This window comes from Lepidochelys olivacea (assembly GCF_965140295.1).
Source record: "Lepidochelys olivacea isolate rLepOli2 genome assembly, chromosome: 18".
Taxonomy (NCBI): Eukaryota; Metazoa; Chordata; order Testudines; family Cheloniidae; genus Lepidochelys; species Lepidochelys olivacea.
Genome location: NC_140428.1, coordinates 20,912,545 through 20,930,650, shown reverse-complemented (window position 1 = coordinate 20,930,650; position 18,106 = coordinate 20,912,545). Strand labels below are relative to the sequence as shown.

Sequence of the window (18,106 nt, the reverse complement as noted above, 5' to 3'; positions counted from 1 at the left end):
CTCAGCGTGGTGGCATGGTCTCGAGGTCTCTTCCAGCCCCATATTTCTCCGATTCCCTGAAAATTAGTCTGACATAGTTTACATTTTGACCACCAGTGTATTAATGAGAAGAGGTATGAAAAACTATTCATGAGGGGATGGGGGGGTGGGGGTGGCAGGAGTAGGATGGGTACTAGCAAGGAAAGAGAAATATAAAGTTATATGACAACCCAAAGCAAATTACAAAAATTATATTAAAACAAATTTACAGACAGGCCTTCTTCTCCGGGGTATTACATGGTTAACATTTACTGATCCAACTAAAGCTCCATAAACTTGTTAGCTTTCTTAATCAACTCCAGCATTCCCATTTCAGCAGGGGGCATGCTCAGATAAGAGCTAGCTTTAGTTCCTGTGTGTCTTGCTTATAAAAGCCTGAAGAGAATGCTAAAGCTATTTATGCACACGCCCACTGGGAACCTTCTCTCAGACATAATTGCTTTGAAATAAACTGGGAGTGTGAAGACCTAAAACACACAGCTTTGATATACGGTAAATATATTCTTTCATCAGGATATTTTCCTTGCTGGTTATTTGTTTAGAAGAAACTGTGTCACAGCTAAAATGCACAAATTGGCAAATACAAGATTTCCTTTAAAAGGCTATGATACATGGAGGGGGTGGGAGTGCAGGCAACTCTCAAGCAGAGAGTTCTCTAGTAGGCTTGTAGAAAGCAAAGCACAGTCGATACAGGACCTAATTCTCATCTGCACCCAGGCCAGAGTAAAGTAGAAATAAGTTATAGTTGCACCTATCTTAAGGCCCATTTAAACAGCAGTGTAAAGCAGACAATATAAATGAGAATCAAGTTCAGTCTTTAAACAAATTTTATTCTTCTACCGGATTCGTTAAAGCATAATTCTTGTAACACTGCAACAAGGATCTGTGCACGATCCGAGAGGTATCAGGCAGTAGTTCATGCGTGCGCACGCAGAAGGGGTTTATGCTATAAACTGAAGTAATATTAAGAAAGTTTGACTGTAAGTAGGTTTCTCAGTACATGATGACTGAGATTTATTTAACCGTTCAAAGAAGGCAGGGGATAACCTTTGTCCTCCTCTCCCAAGATATGAATGATTTACCTAGTGAGCTCTGATTAATTAGAAGTGCATATGATCTATAATCTTGTTTCCACTTAGGACAGGTCACCTCAGAAATAGCCCTGACTCCTTTTAAAATAGTTTTTGCAGACTTTGGGAGCAGCTCCCAAAGCTCTGTCTTGCCTATTTAGCCATATTTCAGAGCTATTCCTAGTGATAGTCTAGTGGCCAGAAATAGGAGAGAGAATAATTTAAGAGTTATTAGGAGCTTATTTCATATTGGAGGAGAATGGTGGCAGGCAAATAGTTTGGAGCCATTCTGATGAAAGAAAATAGCGGCAGATCTAATTCCATGGCCTTATAGTGTGGAAATTCTCCTTGTTCCACTCTAAAGGAAAAAGCAAACCTAAGGAGTCAAACATTAGCTAATACGGGTCTAATCCTGTGCTCCTTACTCAGGCAAAACTTCTATTGTGAACAAGGAGTGCAAGATTGAGCACTAAAAAAGCAGAAGCTAGACTTGTGGGCAAGAATAGGAAATGGAGATTAAACAATCTGTTGTAGGTCAAAGGTTACTTGTAGATCAGTTACCACTAGGGGCCAAAACAGCCTGCTCAATACCATCTTCTACACTCTACTTCAAATTGCTTCACCTTAATGCTTAATCTTCTCAGTACTAGAAGTTTAGGCCTAGCACAATAAAAATGTAATGCTTGAACAGTGATAGCCTGTATCAAATTTCACATAGCTTGCGACTTCACAGAACTTTTAGGGAGGGCACAAGGTCTGAGAAATTCAAGTTCAAAAGCAAAAGACAAATTGTACAGCACTGGAAAGTAGGGTCAGAAATATGTCCCCAGTTTGCCTTACTTCAATGTGTCTTTTCTTTGATCTACAGGGGGAAAAAATCCTTTTGCAGAGAAAGAATGCATTTTATTTTTAAAAATACATTTACGTGTACATGTAGCTGAAATGGACTTTTTTTTAAAGTAGTATTCAATAATCAAGTACTTTCCTAGCAACAAAATGCACTTCTAATCTAAAAGCCAATCTCTCCTAAAAACATTTCTGTGGAGTTATTCTGAAGAATAATGAAGGAAGAACTGCTTAAGTTGATTATATCCTGGATTTGTTAAATGTTGCTAAGTATTGTCCAATTTCCTTCAAAGATGTCATCTCTCTACAAACCACCTTCACTCATAAAAAAATGCATAAAAATATTAAAGTAAAGTCTATTTGCTCTTGGTGCAGTAACTAATATTTCCTAACATTACAAATAACACTGGTATATTAATCCACAGACAAGACTCTCTAACATAAACCTTTCACTCTCCCTTTCTGTTTGATTCATTGACAGTATTAACGTTTTGCCCATGAGATTGTGATGTAACAATATAATGTCACAAAGACATGCCTCAGGAAGGTAGGAAGGAAACATCTTAGCATCCTTAGATGATTTAAAAAAAACCCACACACTATTACAATTATTTTTTCCACTCAACATTAAAGTTTCACACAAAATAGATTATTTAATAGTCACCTCCATCCAATGATGTTTAAATAAATATTTTCAACAGCATCACATTAATATGAATGCCACTTCTCACCCAGCAAAATAAGCTCTGCACCTCCATTTTCACTTCACTTGTCCCTAAATACAGGGCAATAGTGAAGACTGCTTTCCAATACCATTCTACAAGTAGTTAAATGACACCTGCAGCATGGAAACCGAAGCTTCTAGAGAGGCTTGGCAATCAGGGCTAATGGAAAAACTAAGTAGATTCCCAGAGCTTCCCAAACCCTTTAAAGTACAGCACTCTTCCTCACCTACCTCCCTTCTTCAATGCTTACCAGTGTTTTTCGTAGAATTTGACAATTATGTAGTTGTATTAAGGTCAAAAAAGTAAAATTCCTTAATTCAATTCAGAAAGAAAAATCTTACATTTGCTGTCCAAACGTAAAAGCAGACAGCACACACCTCATTCTTCCAGATTCAATCAGATTTTATTTTGATTTAGGCTTTTGTTAATTACCCACTGCCATTTGAGCTTAAGTTGATGACATAAATGAATTATCCCATGATAATGTCTATATTTAAAAACAGATTTGGGATTCATAAATACCTTCCCAACCCCCTATGACTTCCTCCAATAACAACAAGACTATTTTATATCTTTCATACACAATGCTTAAAAATTGCCCTTAGGAAAAAAACACAGTAGCGTTTGTCAGCGGGGGATTTCTCTTCCATACATTTGAGCCAGACACTCAATCGAGGGTTAAAAGGAAACTGTTTCATAACATCAAATGGTGAGAAGCAGCAGAGGGAGGGAAAAAGGCAAGTTACATAAAAGTCCAATTGTACTTACGGTCTCCTTATTGGGCAGTAACTCCTTTCGGATCCTGAAGAAGTTCTTGCCGTACTGTCTCAGCCCTTTAATGAAGCGTTTCTGTGTAAGAAGATAACACACACAGAGTGTCAGCAGAGCAAAACAAACAAACAAACAAAAAATCTTTTTAATCAGCGTAACAACTGTTCTCCTCTTAGGGACTGCTGATAAAAAGAGAAAAATGTGCACACATACAACAACTGAAACCATCAAAAAGGGGAAGTCTTCGAAAAGCCCCCTAAAAATTCAGATGGACTTAGAATTGAACCACAAACTTCAAATATTTGGAGCTAACAAAAAATTGCTCTGCTGTTGGTCCAAAATGATCCCAGTTAGCGATCGTTCAAGGGTTGGAGAAACAGCCAGTTCCTCTCCACACCAAAAAACCCACACACACAAAAAATCAGCAAGATCTATTTACATCTAAGGGAGGGTGAGAATCACACCGACAAGGAGGAAAGAAGAATATGTAACGTTATGATTTTTTTTTTAAGTGACTCTCCAACTGGGTGACGAAAAGGTTAAAAGTCCTTGCACGGGCACCCGCACCCCCACACCCAAAAAGATCCACGCTACTTTGGTAGGAATAAAGGCAAAAAGCTTCCAAATAAATCCCTTCAAGAGGGAAAAATATCGCAGCTTCTTATCCCCCCCCCCCCTTTTTTTTTTAAAGAACAGTTCACGTTTGGTTTCAAATCCAAGGCAGCAAGAGACTTTCTTCTTTCACTTTGCAATAATCCACTTGGAGAGGAGAAAGTTCCCCCCTCCCCGGGGCTTCTCCTTTGGGGGTGGGTTTTGTTTGCAATTTCCTCGGGTTCAGACACCCCCTACAAATAACAGCGGAGACTGTTCAATCCAGATCGGGGTGGGGCGAGCTTGAAACCAGCCGTACAAGTCCCTTCCCGGCTCTGAAACGCGCCCCATTGCAAGCCGGAGCCCAAGTGGTGAATTCTTGCTCGAGCTCGCCTGGGAGCTCGGCGAGCTTGCCGCGAGCTCTACACTAAAAAAAAAAAAAAAAAAAGCCACCGCAAACCCCAGCACCCCAAAGCAGATCGTCTTCTGCGCTCCCCCCCCCCCCCCGCGCAAAGCCCAGTTCGTGCCAGGCGAGGAGGAGAGGGCAGAGACCTGGATCCGTCTCCGGCAGCCCCAGGTGAACGCTGCTCAGGTGCCATGCAGCGCCTCTCCGCAGGCGGGCGGCTGCAGCGATCCGAGCGCGGAGCTCGCGTGTCACTCCGGGGCTCTGACACTACAAAGCGGGAGGAGGCAGCGGGCGGCAGCCGCGAGACATGTGATCTCCGCCGGGCTGTGCGGCTCGGCAAGAGAGCCGCGGGTGCGCTGCAAAAGGCGGCCTGGATCGCCCTGGAATGAGCCCAGCACGCTGGGCTGGGGGCGGGCAGCGATCCACCGAGCGCCCGGCGTCCTGCCCACCGCCCGGCTACAGGGCCAGCGGGCACGGGCAGCATCCGCACGGGTGGCTTTGACCACAAGGTGAGCGGCCAGCTTTAGAGGGAGGGAGTTGACGCCCCCCCAAAAGGAGACTGACTGTACAATTCTGCTCCTGAAGCAGCGCTCTGTGTAAACGCGAAAGCTTGTCTCTCTCCCCAGCGGACGCTGGTCCGATAAAAGATACCACCGCACCCACCTTGTCTCTCTAATATCCTGGAACCCACAGGGCGACAACATGCATAGAATTCTGCTCCTGTCATGAGCAAAGCAGGGGTCCGAGGGGAAAATCTGGGAACGGATTAAGAGCTAAATCCTTAAACAAACACTAAAGGCCTAACAGAGTGTGTTTGGGGAGGTATTTTCCTCTGCGAATGGGCTTGGTGGGCCAGGAACTACAATTCTTTGCAGAGGTAGTGATTTTTTCTTTTATGTTTTTATTTTAAAGCAAAGAGGTGAACCAAGGAAGCATCTCCTACCACCTAAATGTTGTATAGCTTCCCAGCCACTGCAATCTGTTTTCCCCTTACTTTGATGAATATTTTTCTGTGGTTTATACAGCTAGTAAAGTTTGACTCATTTAGCAGCTTAGGCTATAGCTCAGGGACCTTTTTGTGGCTTCCCCTTCCCCAGATTAATCTATCTATCTATTCCCTGACTCTAAACACTCAATAACTTCCCAACCAGGGAATATATTCTTCCTCTCCGGTGTTATTTCCCTATGGTTTGCATCCTCATTTGTTAAATATATTATGACATGCTATTTACCTTGGCCTGCAGCTTTGGGACTTGTGGCTTCCATTCCTAGCCACCCCCAAAGAATTTCACAAATAAATCAGTGCAAAAGGAACATAGCTAAATAATTGGTGACTGGATTGTTAAAGGGGCCTGAACTGAGCTTCCTTTTCTGCAGGCATAAGAATACAGGCACAACTAATCATGAGCACAAAGTTCTACATCAAAAAACTGGGTGACACTAAAAAGCTGGATCCTAATGTGTATACTCTATGGGGGGAATTAAATTAACTCCCAGAAAAGTGCAACGTGATTTAAATCAGCTTTCATCTCAATACACTATCAGCCAAATCTTCATGTGAGCACCCAGCCCAAGAAGCTGGGCTAAGTGCTGGCAAATGGGCAAAGTGTCCCCCACACCATGGAGTGGGTGAGGAACTATCCCACAGAAACTAGTTCAGCCCATTGAAATATCCCTCCATGCCTCTTTTGGGCTCCCACCATAAGGTGGAGGATCCATACAGCAGTGGATCTTCTGTACCCTGCACCTCTCTTCAGTGAGCTGCTGTGCAGGCAGCCCCTGTGGAATTAACCACACAAATCCCTTGCTTCCTTGGCAGTAGAACTGTTTTGGTTCAACGGTCGGGGAACCCTTCTGTGGTGCGTAGGCAGGAATTATCTATCACAGATTTGCACGTTGAGGCGGGACTCCCATCCAAGAGTTGAATTACTCACACCCATTTACTTCTTTTAAACCACTGGATCAAGTCTCCAAATGGCGGCACAAGAGAACAGTAGAAGTGCCAGGGACAGGAGTAATAAAAGCACTCAGGATCCTCAGCAAGGAATCTTGACTATAAGGAAGACACCTGCCTTTACCCATCAGACTTTAGACAAGAACACCTCTACTATGTAATGAGGACTGGTGCAGTGTGTAACTCTGAGCCAGTGAGTCTCAACCCACGGCCCAATCAGCACACCGCTGTAGTTCATATGACATCCTCAGAGCCATACAGTACTGAATGCGGTTCACCTAACACATTGTGGGCCACATATGCAGCCCACAATGGCAAACAGCTTGCGAACCACTGCTCTGAGCACTACTCATACTGGTGGTTCTCATTGCTTCAGTGTCAGTTAATCAGGGGCACTTCACACTGTTGTCAGAGAAGCCGTTATCCCCCACCACCATGAACACATTCCTCACATTATGTGCTTCTACTGCAGAGAAAGATGGCAGCCGTAATGGGAGGACTTTAATGCCCAAACGCCAGCTCCATATATCCCACAGTGCACTGCGATGTACCTATACAACGAGCAGCACAGGATGAAAATCAGCCAAATCAAGAAGTATGTGCCAGCATGTAACCCAAAGCGCTTCACAACTCTTAACAAAAAACACTCAGTATGGCTCTGGGCTGGAAGGTGTTTAGTTTTCTTAACATCACTGTCACCATGCATTGCATTATAGGCACTATGCATTTGCAGCATCAGGTAACCGAGTATATGGGAAATTTCAATATAAATAATTTCACAGAAATATTAGTGTGAAGAAAGCCATTCCAAAGAGTGGTCATTATATAAACACAACTGTTCTCTTTAACAGAACAGTCCATCTATGGAAGAGCAGGGCCAGTGCAAAATGTCAGAGCAACTTGTGGTCCAGGCCACAAGGCTGGAAGACATGGGTTCTACTCCCAGTAATTCCACTGACTCACTGGGAGACACTGGGCAAATTGGCTCAGTTTGTCCATCTGTAAAATGGAACCCCCACCTCCGAAGCATTTAGAAACCTACAGCTGAACTTTCTAAACAAGTGCTACATGTTATAATTCTCCCACCTTCCAGCCTACTCTACCACTCCCCAAATTAAATACAACCCTTTCTGCAAAAGGAACCATTTGAAATATCTAATTTAGCAAATTCACCACAATAAATTTAATGAACAGGAAATGTCAGATGCTAAAATGGAGATACTGAATAAAGATCCCATTGCGGACTTAGCCTGTTATCAAAAGCACTTAATGGCATTTTAGCAGTTGTGTTTAATCACCACTTGTTAAAAAAAAATTAATTTTTTTGGTTAAAAAAAGTACATTTTCACTGTGTAGTGCAAAGCCTGAAGAATTATGTTCTTCATTCACTTTACTTGGTTGTGATGTTTTATTAAAAATGATGAATGGTGTGGGGAGAAGGAGCTTTTTAAAAAGTAATTCTGAGTTGACAATCTAAAGTTATTTCATAATTTTTAAAACCAACTTTTTCACATTTTCCAACTGCTCTGATTAAATTTTGCAGTAAAAAGCAACTTTACTTCTCATCCTGTTCATGAGTTGCCAAAAGTACCTATCAGGAATGTAAATGTGGAATATCCTATCTCAACAGCAGGTTAGACAATGCCCGATTTCCAAAGCTTGATTCATTTCAATTTCTTTAACATTCTGAAACCTCTGCCAATCACACGGTTCGCTTACACTACTTGTCTACAGGTATGATCTAATAGGTTTCACCATTCAACCACACGAACTGACCTAGTGCGTATTCAGTGGAATTACCATGGGTAATAAGAGCACAATTCCAATCTTTAAATCACTACTGGATGTTTTTCCAAAATATATGATCTAGTTCAACCACAAGTTACTAAACTGGACTCAATAATCAATGGGTGAAATTCTCTTGTCTGTGTGTTATTCAGGTGGTCAAACTAGGTAATCACAATACCTTTAAAATCTACGAATAGGATAGACACTAAATAGCTAAGAAACAACTTCATACACCAACAGTAATCTCCAAAATGAAATGTTAAATTTTAACTATCGCTTCCCTTCCACAAGCACACCACTGTGTAATAAAACTGAAACCATCTTACACTTCTCATTGTTACTTAAAAAAATATGGTGGGTATTAAAAGAAAACTAGGGCTAGACATTAAAATGACAGCACCAGGTGTCCAGCCTGGACTTTGTACGAACTGGAAGGGAACCTATGGTTTTGACGTGGTCAGTGCTATCATTTCCACATTGACAGAAACAGGAATCCTTGCAACTGAAAGATATTTAAGCAACAAGAGACGTTTATGTCATGAGGGGATATAATCAGGCTTAAGGTGCACTAAGAAGCAGGAGAGACTTACTTTGATTATAACACTGCTCAGTGCAAATACTGTGAGGCAAAAGAAAGACTTCTTTTTATTAATAAAACAAATATCTTTGGGCAACTAAAAATAGCTCCATAATTTATGTAAAAGAAGCTTAAAACAAAATCAATAAAATAAAACTGCAGACAATTAAGTCAAAAAAGAACTAGATAAATTCATGGAGGATAGGTCCATCAATGGCTATTAGCCAGGATGGGCAGGGATGGTCCCTAGCCTCTGTTTGCCAGAAGCTGGGACTGGGCGACAGGATGGATCACTTGATGTTTACCTGTTCTGTTCATTTCCTCTGGGCCACCTGGCACTTGCCACTGTCTGAAGACAGGATACTGGGCTAGACGGACCTTTGGTCTGACCCAGTATAGCTGTTCCTGTGTTCTTAAGTATTTCTATTAGAATTTATTTTCTAGATTTTTTTTTCCCTTCCAGCTCCAGCCGTTGGTCAGTTTCCATCTCCATTTCTGCCCCCACTTCCCAAATCACATCAAGATTTTCCTCCTTCTTCCTCTCAGTCATGCACAATGAGGCTGCTTTGAAAAATTTGTTTCAATATAAAAAGAGCAGAGACTGGAGTAACCTGTTGCTCCACATTCTGTGGTGGCCCGAGTTGCCTATTAAATACCACATCTTGGCTTCCATTTTTCCATATACTCTTCTCTATAGGTGTTGCCTTTCCTTACTACTTCAATCCACCTTTAAATAATGGAGCAACACATTCCTCTTTGCTTTTTAACACTGTATTTCAGAGCAATCTTGCAGAAAGGCTGGTATGAAGGGGAGGTAAACTTGGGAGGTGGGGGTGGGTTATGCCCCGCTGTCAAGGGATGTTGAATTTCTGAGCTGTAAGAGTGAGGTAAAGTCGGAGGACAGCGGAGCACTAAATGTTGATCCCACAGATACACGGGAAAGGGAAGAGTCTTGATGTGAAGTGCAAAAGGGGGTTTGGAGCGAAGTGGTCTAAAAACACTAATCCAGTGGGGTTTTTTTGATGAAAACACCACATTTTACACCTTTTTATTAAAAGTATTTGTTACAGGGTTTTTGACAGACTTCATATTTGTACAGCACCTTGAAGAAGAAGAGTGCAGCAGGAGCTAAATGAGTGCTAAGTACCCTGAGTATAATTATTGTAAAGTAGCATTAGGAAATCCTTTGGCTTGATGGTTCAGCAGCCACTGCTGATAGACAACACCAATATGTTTTGTGAAATGGTTGCCATGGCTATTGACCAGATGGAACACAAGGTCTCCTAATGCTGTTTTATAATCTGAGTTCCCCCCAATGTAATTTATTAGGTTCTATGGTATCCTGCTACAATGTGTAAACAGGGGGCTATAAATAATCAAGGAAGCACTAGGAACAAGCATGTTAATGTTTGCATATGTGTTACTTGTAGGTCCCATATTTTATCCCAAGAAACAAATACCATGACAAGATACACAAAGCCATTATGCTCTGACTAACAGAGCTCAGATGGCATGTTTATCAAAGTGATGATAATGCCATTACGATGCTGTAGTTAAGGTTATGCATCAGGGTTTCTATTATCAAGGGATTATACTTTGGCAGGGAAAATTTGCTGCTGCATGCTGAAATTCAGCACCCTTGGGTTTAATCTAGGACTGAGGATTTGGTTGGGTTTTTTTTTGTTTTTTTTTGGTTTGGTCTTTGTGAACTGTCTAAATCCAAATTAGGTTTGGCTGTGGGTTCTAAAAACATGCAATAAAATCAAAAATTTTAAAATTGCAAAATAAATAAAACCCTATGTCTAATCCATTTTAAAGTTACAAATTTTAATCCATATGATGCAAAAGGTAAGATTCTCACAGAAAACATTAACTTTCTCACAGATGCCTACTGATCCCATTCAAAAATGATTTTTCAGTCAGTTTTGTGTCTCTTTCGTCCCCACAACTCAGAAAACAATCAAATCCTGAGTGCTGTTTACACTTATGGAGGATTCCCCCCAGATATTTATGTGCTTATTATAAAAAAAAAACCTTTGAAATGCCAAGAAGTATATATTTTCCCATTACTATAACTGAAAGAACTGGTAAAAGGATTTTCCCTCAAACTTTAAGGAATATTTTAAACTCTTGACTATGACCATGCATGGAAAGCTTCCGCCTGTGAAAATGGGGGTTATAACAGAAGTCCCAGTGTGGCAGTTTTTGCTATCATAAACGCTATAATAAAATTACAGTATGTTTTTTAAGAGGCCTAAGATCTTCCAAGTCTTTGCCAACTGAAGTTGTCATCTTCCACATTAAATATGCCCCAATAGGCTTTACAATAACATGCAGAAAAAGTTTTACATAGTTCCAATAGTTAACAGCACATAAAGTAAAATTCACAAATGAAAAGCATCTTAATTCTGAAACACAACTTTTACAGGATGAAAAGTTACACCAGTTGCTTTGCCTAGTTGGAAAAATAAATGAAACTTATTTGCATTTGGAAAAACCAGTTAGTGTGCAAAACACATTTCCGGACTGCCCAAAACAATAATTATTTTTTAGCATTCAGACATCGTATATGTACCTTGGCTGAATTTCAGTACACCAAGTACATTTTATTAAAAGCTTGGCTGTATTTTTACATAAATTAAACTTAATATGTATATGTTAAAAATAAAGATGTTCGCTGATAAAACAGAATGGAATCAAATATACTCTACAAATAGCGGTGTTTCCTTAGAGGGCTACTTAACGGTTGGTTGCTAGGCCTAAAGATGTCAGATATCCCACACTGAAGATCTTAGCTTGGTGTTTTCAAGTACATAATATTTTTCATCCAATGAAACCTTATTGCAACAGGAAAATGACTATCTTCTCTAGCACTTTTCCATCTTGAAAGACTGCAACCCACTTTATAAACTCAGGGCCAAATCCTGCTCAAGTGAGAAGTCCCATTAAAGACAAGATGGACCTCTTGAGTGAGAAGGGGGATCTGGTTCTGAAATACATATCCAGGCTAGACACAGACTCAACATAACTACCACAGAAATGCAGCATATATGTTTAACCCTAAACTGACTAATTCCCTGAAGGCTCTCATATGGCAAGAGGCAAACTGTCTAGTTATTTTGGGGCCACTAAGGGCAGTGCACCAGATATGTCTGTGGGAACTGAAAGGCAAGATCTCGGGAACATTTGTTTGCAGTCAGTCTTGCTAGGCATTGCCATGGCCCAGCCAGTATATACTTCCACTCCCCAGCTAGCCCTACTGCTCAGAAACCAGGAAATAGCAGGATGTGAGAGCTCAGAGCATCATCAACTGGGGTCATGGAGCCCAGCGAGGCTGTATGATGCAGAAGCAGGTGGAGAAAGAGACTCTGTTAAGTCAATGAAGAGACAAGGTTTGAGAATACCCCACTTTGGGAGCAGCAGCAGGGAAAGTTCACTTTGAAGAGGGGATGGAACTATGAAGCAGATGAGACAGGCCCTGGGATGACGGTGGGGCACAGGGTTTCAGCATATAAAAGCAACGCTGCACAGCAGTTTAGGACAGGAAGCGAATACCATATCCCAACTGAAACTCACATGGAACTCTTACAAGGTCAGTCCTTCAGGACAAAACAAATCAAAAGCCTGTCAAGAAAAATCCTTGTTCAAGCCTCTGCAGTGCCCTGTAATATGCCCCGCTGCTGGGAGGACAGGATATGTTTCAACCTCATCTGAACTTCCTTTTTTTTATGGTTTCCTGTCACAACCATGTTTAATGTTTTTTAAATTTAATTTTGGGGTAGCTAGCAATTCTAACCTTAGCATTCGATACTCAGCCTCCTGTTTCTTTTATGACAACAAGCTTGCAAAAATCAACCGAGTAGGAAAACTGACTTAGTAAAACAGCTTCCGAAGCCTCTGAGTACACTCCATGGTACTCGAGCAGATTTACTTGCAGTTCTCAGACTAGCCAACAGCAGTGGCAGTAGATCTTTGGGGAAATGTCTGCCCTCCACTGTCCCCTTGTTTCCCTGCACTTTCATCATCCCCCTCCCAAAAACGTGTTCTGAGGTTTGTCAGCTCCAGTCCCTGTGTACACTGCACATATGAATGTCAATCAGCATGCCCACCAACTGGAACTTCCCTCTTTTAAAGATGCTGTTCTGAGCCCGAAGGCTGGACTCTGAGGAGCTTTATTTCTCTTTCCTGATACGACTTTGACACAGACCCAACAGGCATATGAAAGTTGGGACTTAATGGGGCTTGTACACTAGAGCTCAAATAACTGGCTTAAAAATGTCCAGAGCTCTATTACATATCTTTATCAGAGACCTTTTTCGTAGTGGGGCTCTGGGTTTAGATCAGTGGTTCTCAACCAGGTGTACGAGTGAGTACCCCTGGGGGTATGCAGACAGAGGTCTTCCAGAGGATACTAGATATTTGCCTATTTTTACAACAGGCTATATAAAAAGCACTAGCAAAGTTAGTACAAACTAAAATTTCATACAATGACTTGTTTATACTGCTCTGTATACGATACTCTGAAATGTAAGTACAATATTTATATTCCAGTGGGTTTATTTTATATGGTAAAAATGAAGAAGTAAGCCATTTTTCAGTAATAGTGTGCTGTGTCACTTTTGTATTTTTATGTCTAATTTTGTGAGCAAGTGGTTTTTAAGTAAGGTGAAACTTGGGGATCTGCAAGACAAATCAGACTCCTGAAAGGGGTACCGTAGTCTGGAAGGGTTGAGAGCCAGTGGTTTAGATGACCATGGTCACGACACTCACGTTCTTTTATTATTTCTGGTCTTCAAAAGGCATTGCCACAGAGTGACGATAAGAAAATATGCTTCAGTGTTTTTGCAAGTAAAACGAGCACTGGCTAGTTAAGAAGCTGAAGCAGGAACAGAGGAATAAAAACTGCCAGCTACCGCTCCTCAGTTCCACACCAGAATTAAAATAACCTGACACTAACTGCAGAACTGTAACTTGGATTAAGACATTTTTCTTCTCTCATGTTATAACAGCCTCTCTCCTGCCTCTGTAGTTTAAGCACTGCACATCCATCCATTTATGAAGCTTGTGTATTAATAGTTTGTAACTAGGTCATGAAAAAGTTCATAAGGTCCCAGTCCACTAGTTTGTTTTTTGTTTGTTTGTTTGTTTTTTTCGGGGGGGGGGGGGAGGGAGAAGAGGAGAAAAGAAGGGGAGGATAATTAAAAATAATTCCCTTTTACTCCTCCCTCCATCTGAAAGATGTGCCTCAGTTTAGGCCCCATTTTCATTTTGCAAAGTGTACAGCAACAGAAAAGGGTTGAATTCAGCCCTGGTGTGAATGTGTGCTTCTCCAGTGATTTCTTCTCTTGATTGATTTAAATGAAGAGACACCCATTACACCAGGGTAGAATTTGGTCCCTATGCCTTTGTGGTACACTAATAAAATAAAAGTGGCTTTCACTGATGCTTACAAACCTCCTGAACATATGTAGCAATTAAAATATACATATAACATTTTGATGGTTTTGCATTACAGACTGGTCTCTATTAGGAGGAGGAGTTAAAAATTTTCAAAGGATACAAACAACATCTCCAAAGCACCCTCAGTGTCACCCAGATAACTCTGGAAAATACAAAATGAAGAGCAAGGAATCTATTGCAGGGTCTAAAGCTGCTAAACAATCCAGCTTCCACTCCCAAAAGGATTAATTTTCCAGAGATTTTCTTTCTCAAACACAAAGAAATAAACCTGACCTCAAATACCACAGGGATTCATGTCACAAATATTATACATAAGAAAGAGGCGCACACCTTCCCTCTAGAGCCCATGTATTCTATATATCTGTAGCCATATACACAGACATATAACATGTACACAGACATTAAGCAGACTCCCTCCCTCAAGGGAATGCCAAAGGATCATGGGATGGTAATGAGCCCCCTCCATGGTGTTGTACTGTTAAGCTTTTGTTTGGAACAATAGATCTCCCATGATACCTCTCGACTACTGAAAATATTGGTATTGAGTGAGCATGAGCACAGCTGTGTGTAAATTACATATATAAACAGATTAGATTTGTATATTTATACTGAATGCAAACACATTAATAGCACATTTGCATACACAGTTGGCTAAATGAGACTGCATGCAGAGTGGGATTTCTAGTTTCAAACACATTTAATTTTTTTTAAATAAAGTATTTAAGATGCTATTTAAGAGGTCAAACTGGTTTAATCATCCTTTCTCCCCTTCCCTCCTCTAGAGCTATGCCTGAAATGCTGTTCTTGTCACTGCTTCATTCACCTACCATCCTGCCCAGATTATAATTGCAATGGAAAAAGCCTCATGTTTTAGCAGAAGAAACTGAAGTGGGGCATTTTGCTAAAGGTTATCCAAACTTCATTAAGTTTATTTTATTGGAGATGGGTTAAGGGGAGAGGGTTTTAGTTTAGCCACAAACAAAAACTACTTCTCAAATGCCAGTTGATCAAATTCCCCTTTTCCTCCCCTCTCTTCTATGTACTGTGATGGATCAATTGAAAAATCAGTTTGAGACAGAACGTGATATTGAAGGTGACACAATGGCTACAAGGCTTTTCCAAGGCTGGTGAAGAAGAGAACGACTCTGTCATGCCCGTGGGCTTAGGGCTATCAGGCTGTTGCTTGCTAACCTTACGTGCTAACCCCAGCTTTATTTTTCCAGCAGTATTTTAGGAGGACTATTTTTATAAAGAGAGAGATTTCACATTCAGATTCACCCAAAGCAGTTTGCAAATCTTTTATTCATTTCCTACTTAGTACCAGTTTTCTGCGTGAAATCCTAGACAAGAACCTCATCCCAAAAGAGCAAACAAACAAAAATCAATTATCTCTAAACGAAGAGCATTTATTTTGCTCTAACTGCAGCCCCTCTTGCTACTGACTCTGGGTATTTCCATCACACCTCCCCAGACAATGTTCTCAAGTCAGCCTCTCTCTTGCCTTCACGTTTCATGTCGGCTCCTGTTAAAAGGTCCATTCCTGCCTCTTAGGCTCACCAACACACAACCCTACCGATAAATCACCCACCAACCTGCTCTTGGAAATGCACTGGCCACGGTGTGATTGCTCCAGCCCCGGGTTGCCAAGCAACCAACACAAGAGGGAAGTCTGAGAACTGCTGACAAATAGCCAAGTGGCTGAAACAACAGACCTCTCTCTCTGTCAAAAAATGTGTTTCAGAGAAGTGCCTCCCCTGCCTCCACTCTGTGCTCAACACTGCGTGATTGTAAAATCCGAATCAAAAGGCGGTTGTAATGAACGCACACGTCCTGCTCAATTACTAATTGTTAAAGAGCTGTGGGGAGGCTGCGATCACAGGGTGTATGGCAACAGAAATGTGATCCTGTCAACGAGATAAAGTCAGCAGCATGCCGAGAAACCTGGTCTAAGAGCAGCCTGCAGTGGCACATCAGAAGCTGATGCACATATCAAAAAAGACTGGGTATTAAAGCAGCAGAAGGGAAAAAAAAAAATAAAGGAAGACGCTGACTTTCCAGAGCTGAAGGAAAGCAAAGGGCATTTGAAAAGCAACTCTGGCCCTTTAGAAACACAATTTGTGGATTACCACAAGCATCACTGTCCAACCTCACATTACTACAGTTGCCTGGCCCTATGTTGCAGGAAGACGACGAAGAGGCCAGGAGGAATGGGCATGTCTGTTTGAAGGCTGCTTTGTCCGTCATCTATTTTCCCTCAAATTGAATAAGCTGAAAAAAACCTATTTCTCTTCCCAAGCCTTTGCTAGAGTGATCACCCCCTGGTGGTTAAGTTCTGTAGCAGCAGGTTTCAGAAGGGGATCTGTGCTGAAGACAGCAACAAGTCCCGCACTGTGAAGAGGCTGAAAACGCAAAAAATCCCTCCGGTTATTTGATTTCTCTCTTCTATATAGGAGTATGAAGAGAGTATCCTTATCAAACACACATGGGGAATTGTTTCATTATGGTACTTCAAATGAATCACTTCCACCCAAAAAGGACACAGACTCCACCGTCTCACCCATATTATTTATATTTAAGTGACCACAATGGGCTCATTCCTGTACAAGGAATACAAATGAAGATGATCCCTGCCCAGAGGAATTAACGCTCAGATGGACACAAGAGCTCACCTAGGTGGATCCAACTGCAGGATAGGGATGCTGTTATACAGCCCAGCTACTGCACTACCCCACACATCCACCCTTTTAACCGAACAGCTTGCTTTACTGTAGTCCTCCGAAGGTAATGGATCATTTCACAATTAGCTTTTATTCCCGTTTTACACATGGAGAGAGATTAAAGCACAGGGGAACTGAGGCTACACCTTATTGCCAAAACCTGCGTTTGTGTGGGGAGGACTGTTTTCTTTACAACCGGGTAAGTAATGTAAGCTGTAAACAAACTCTGTGTGTGCGCGCGCGCGCTCCTTTTCAACAGCATCCTAAGAGTTTAAAGAAAAAAAACCCGAAACCAGAGGCCTGGAATGTTTGTGACCCAGCAACACAGAATAATTTACTGCTGCCAAGAGGCACTACAATAATAAAGCTGTTGATTATAATTCACATTAGATTTTCCTGTGCAGGAACAGATTCGCTCCTGATTGTGGCTTGTTTAAAACCACCTTTAAAAATGAAGCTATCGGATAAAGTGCCTTCTGACATGTTGAAACTAAACCAAAACTTAAAAAAACCTTAACACTCCCCACCCCTGCACTTTCCCTAGGTGTACTTGCTACCTTTCAAACTGGAGAAATGGTTTGGAAATACTTCTCTCTGATATAATTTGCACTCATAGAAATCAGACATGCCAAACACTCCTAACTGTGAACTGACAAAACAGAAGTCCTAATACCCCATTAAATACTAGCTCCTTTTTGTTAGTTTTATATTCACATAAATTGGGTACGTTCGCATGTGCCAAATTGCTTTCGGTCGTTAAGACTCGAGCTTCCAACAGTTAGTTAACTCTGCCCAGGAAGGAAATAATCAAGGAAAAATTCTAAATATAGAAATAGGGAAATATAAGAAATGAATTAAACCGGAACAGGAGCTCTTCCGCAAGATATGAACAGTAACACCATTGGGCATCCTTTTTTCCCAAGGGAGATCCCCCTCTGTGTAACTCAGACACGTTCTGAGATCTCCCTCCTTTCCTTTCACCCACTCAACCTCCAAGTTCTTGTGTCACAGCCAACAATGATTTCAGAGGAGGCTTAAGGTTATGACTTTTTCCTTTGGAGGACCTCAGCCACCTTTCACAGGGCTACGGATGCCCCACGTGCATTGTTACTGACCTTAAATATAAAAAGAAAAGCAAATAAGAGCACATTTTCATATTTTC

The 18,106-nt window shown here is 41.3% G+C and overlaps 1 protein-coding gene across 5 annotated transcripts in view; it reads right to left on the bottom strand.

Annotated features, from left to right (window-relative positions):
* The window catches only part of RERE (arginine-glutamic acid dipeptide repeats), a 401,924-nt gene that overhangs the window by 74,946 nt on the left and 308,872 nt on the right, over positions 1-18,106 (bottom strand). For all 5 annotated transcript variants that reach the window (XM_084652065.1, XM_084652067.1, XM_084652068.1 and 2 more), the window contains one exon: positions 3,449-3,529. In XM_084652065.1, the coding sequence (XP_084508191.1) occupies positions 3,449-3,529 (81 nt within the window). The remainder of the gene's footprint in view (positions 1-3,448; positions 3,530-18,106) is intronic.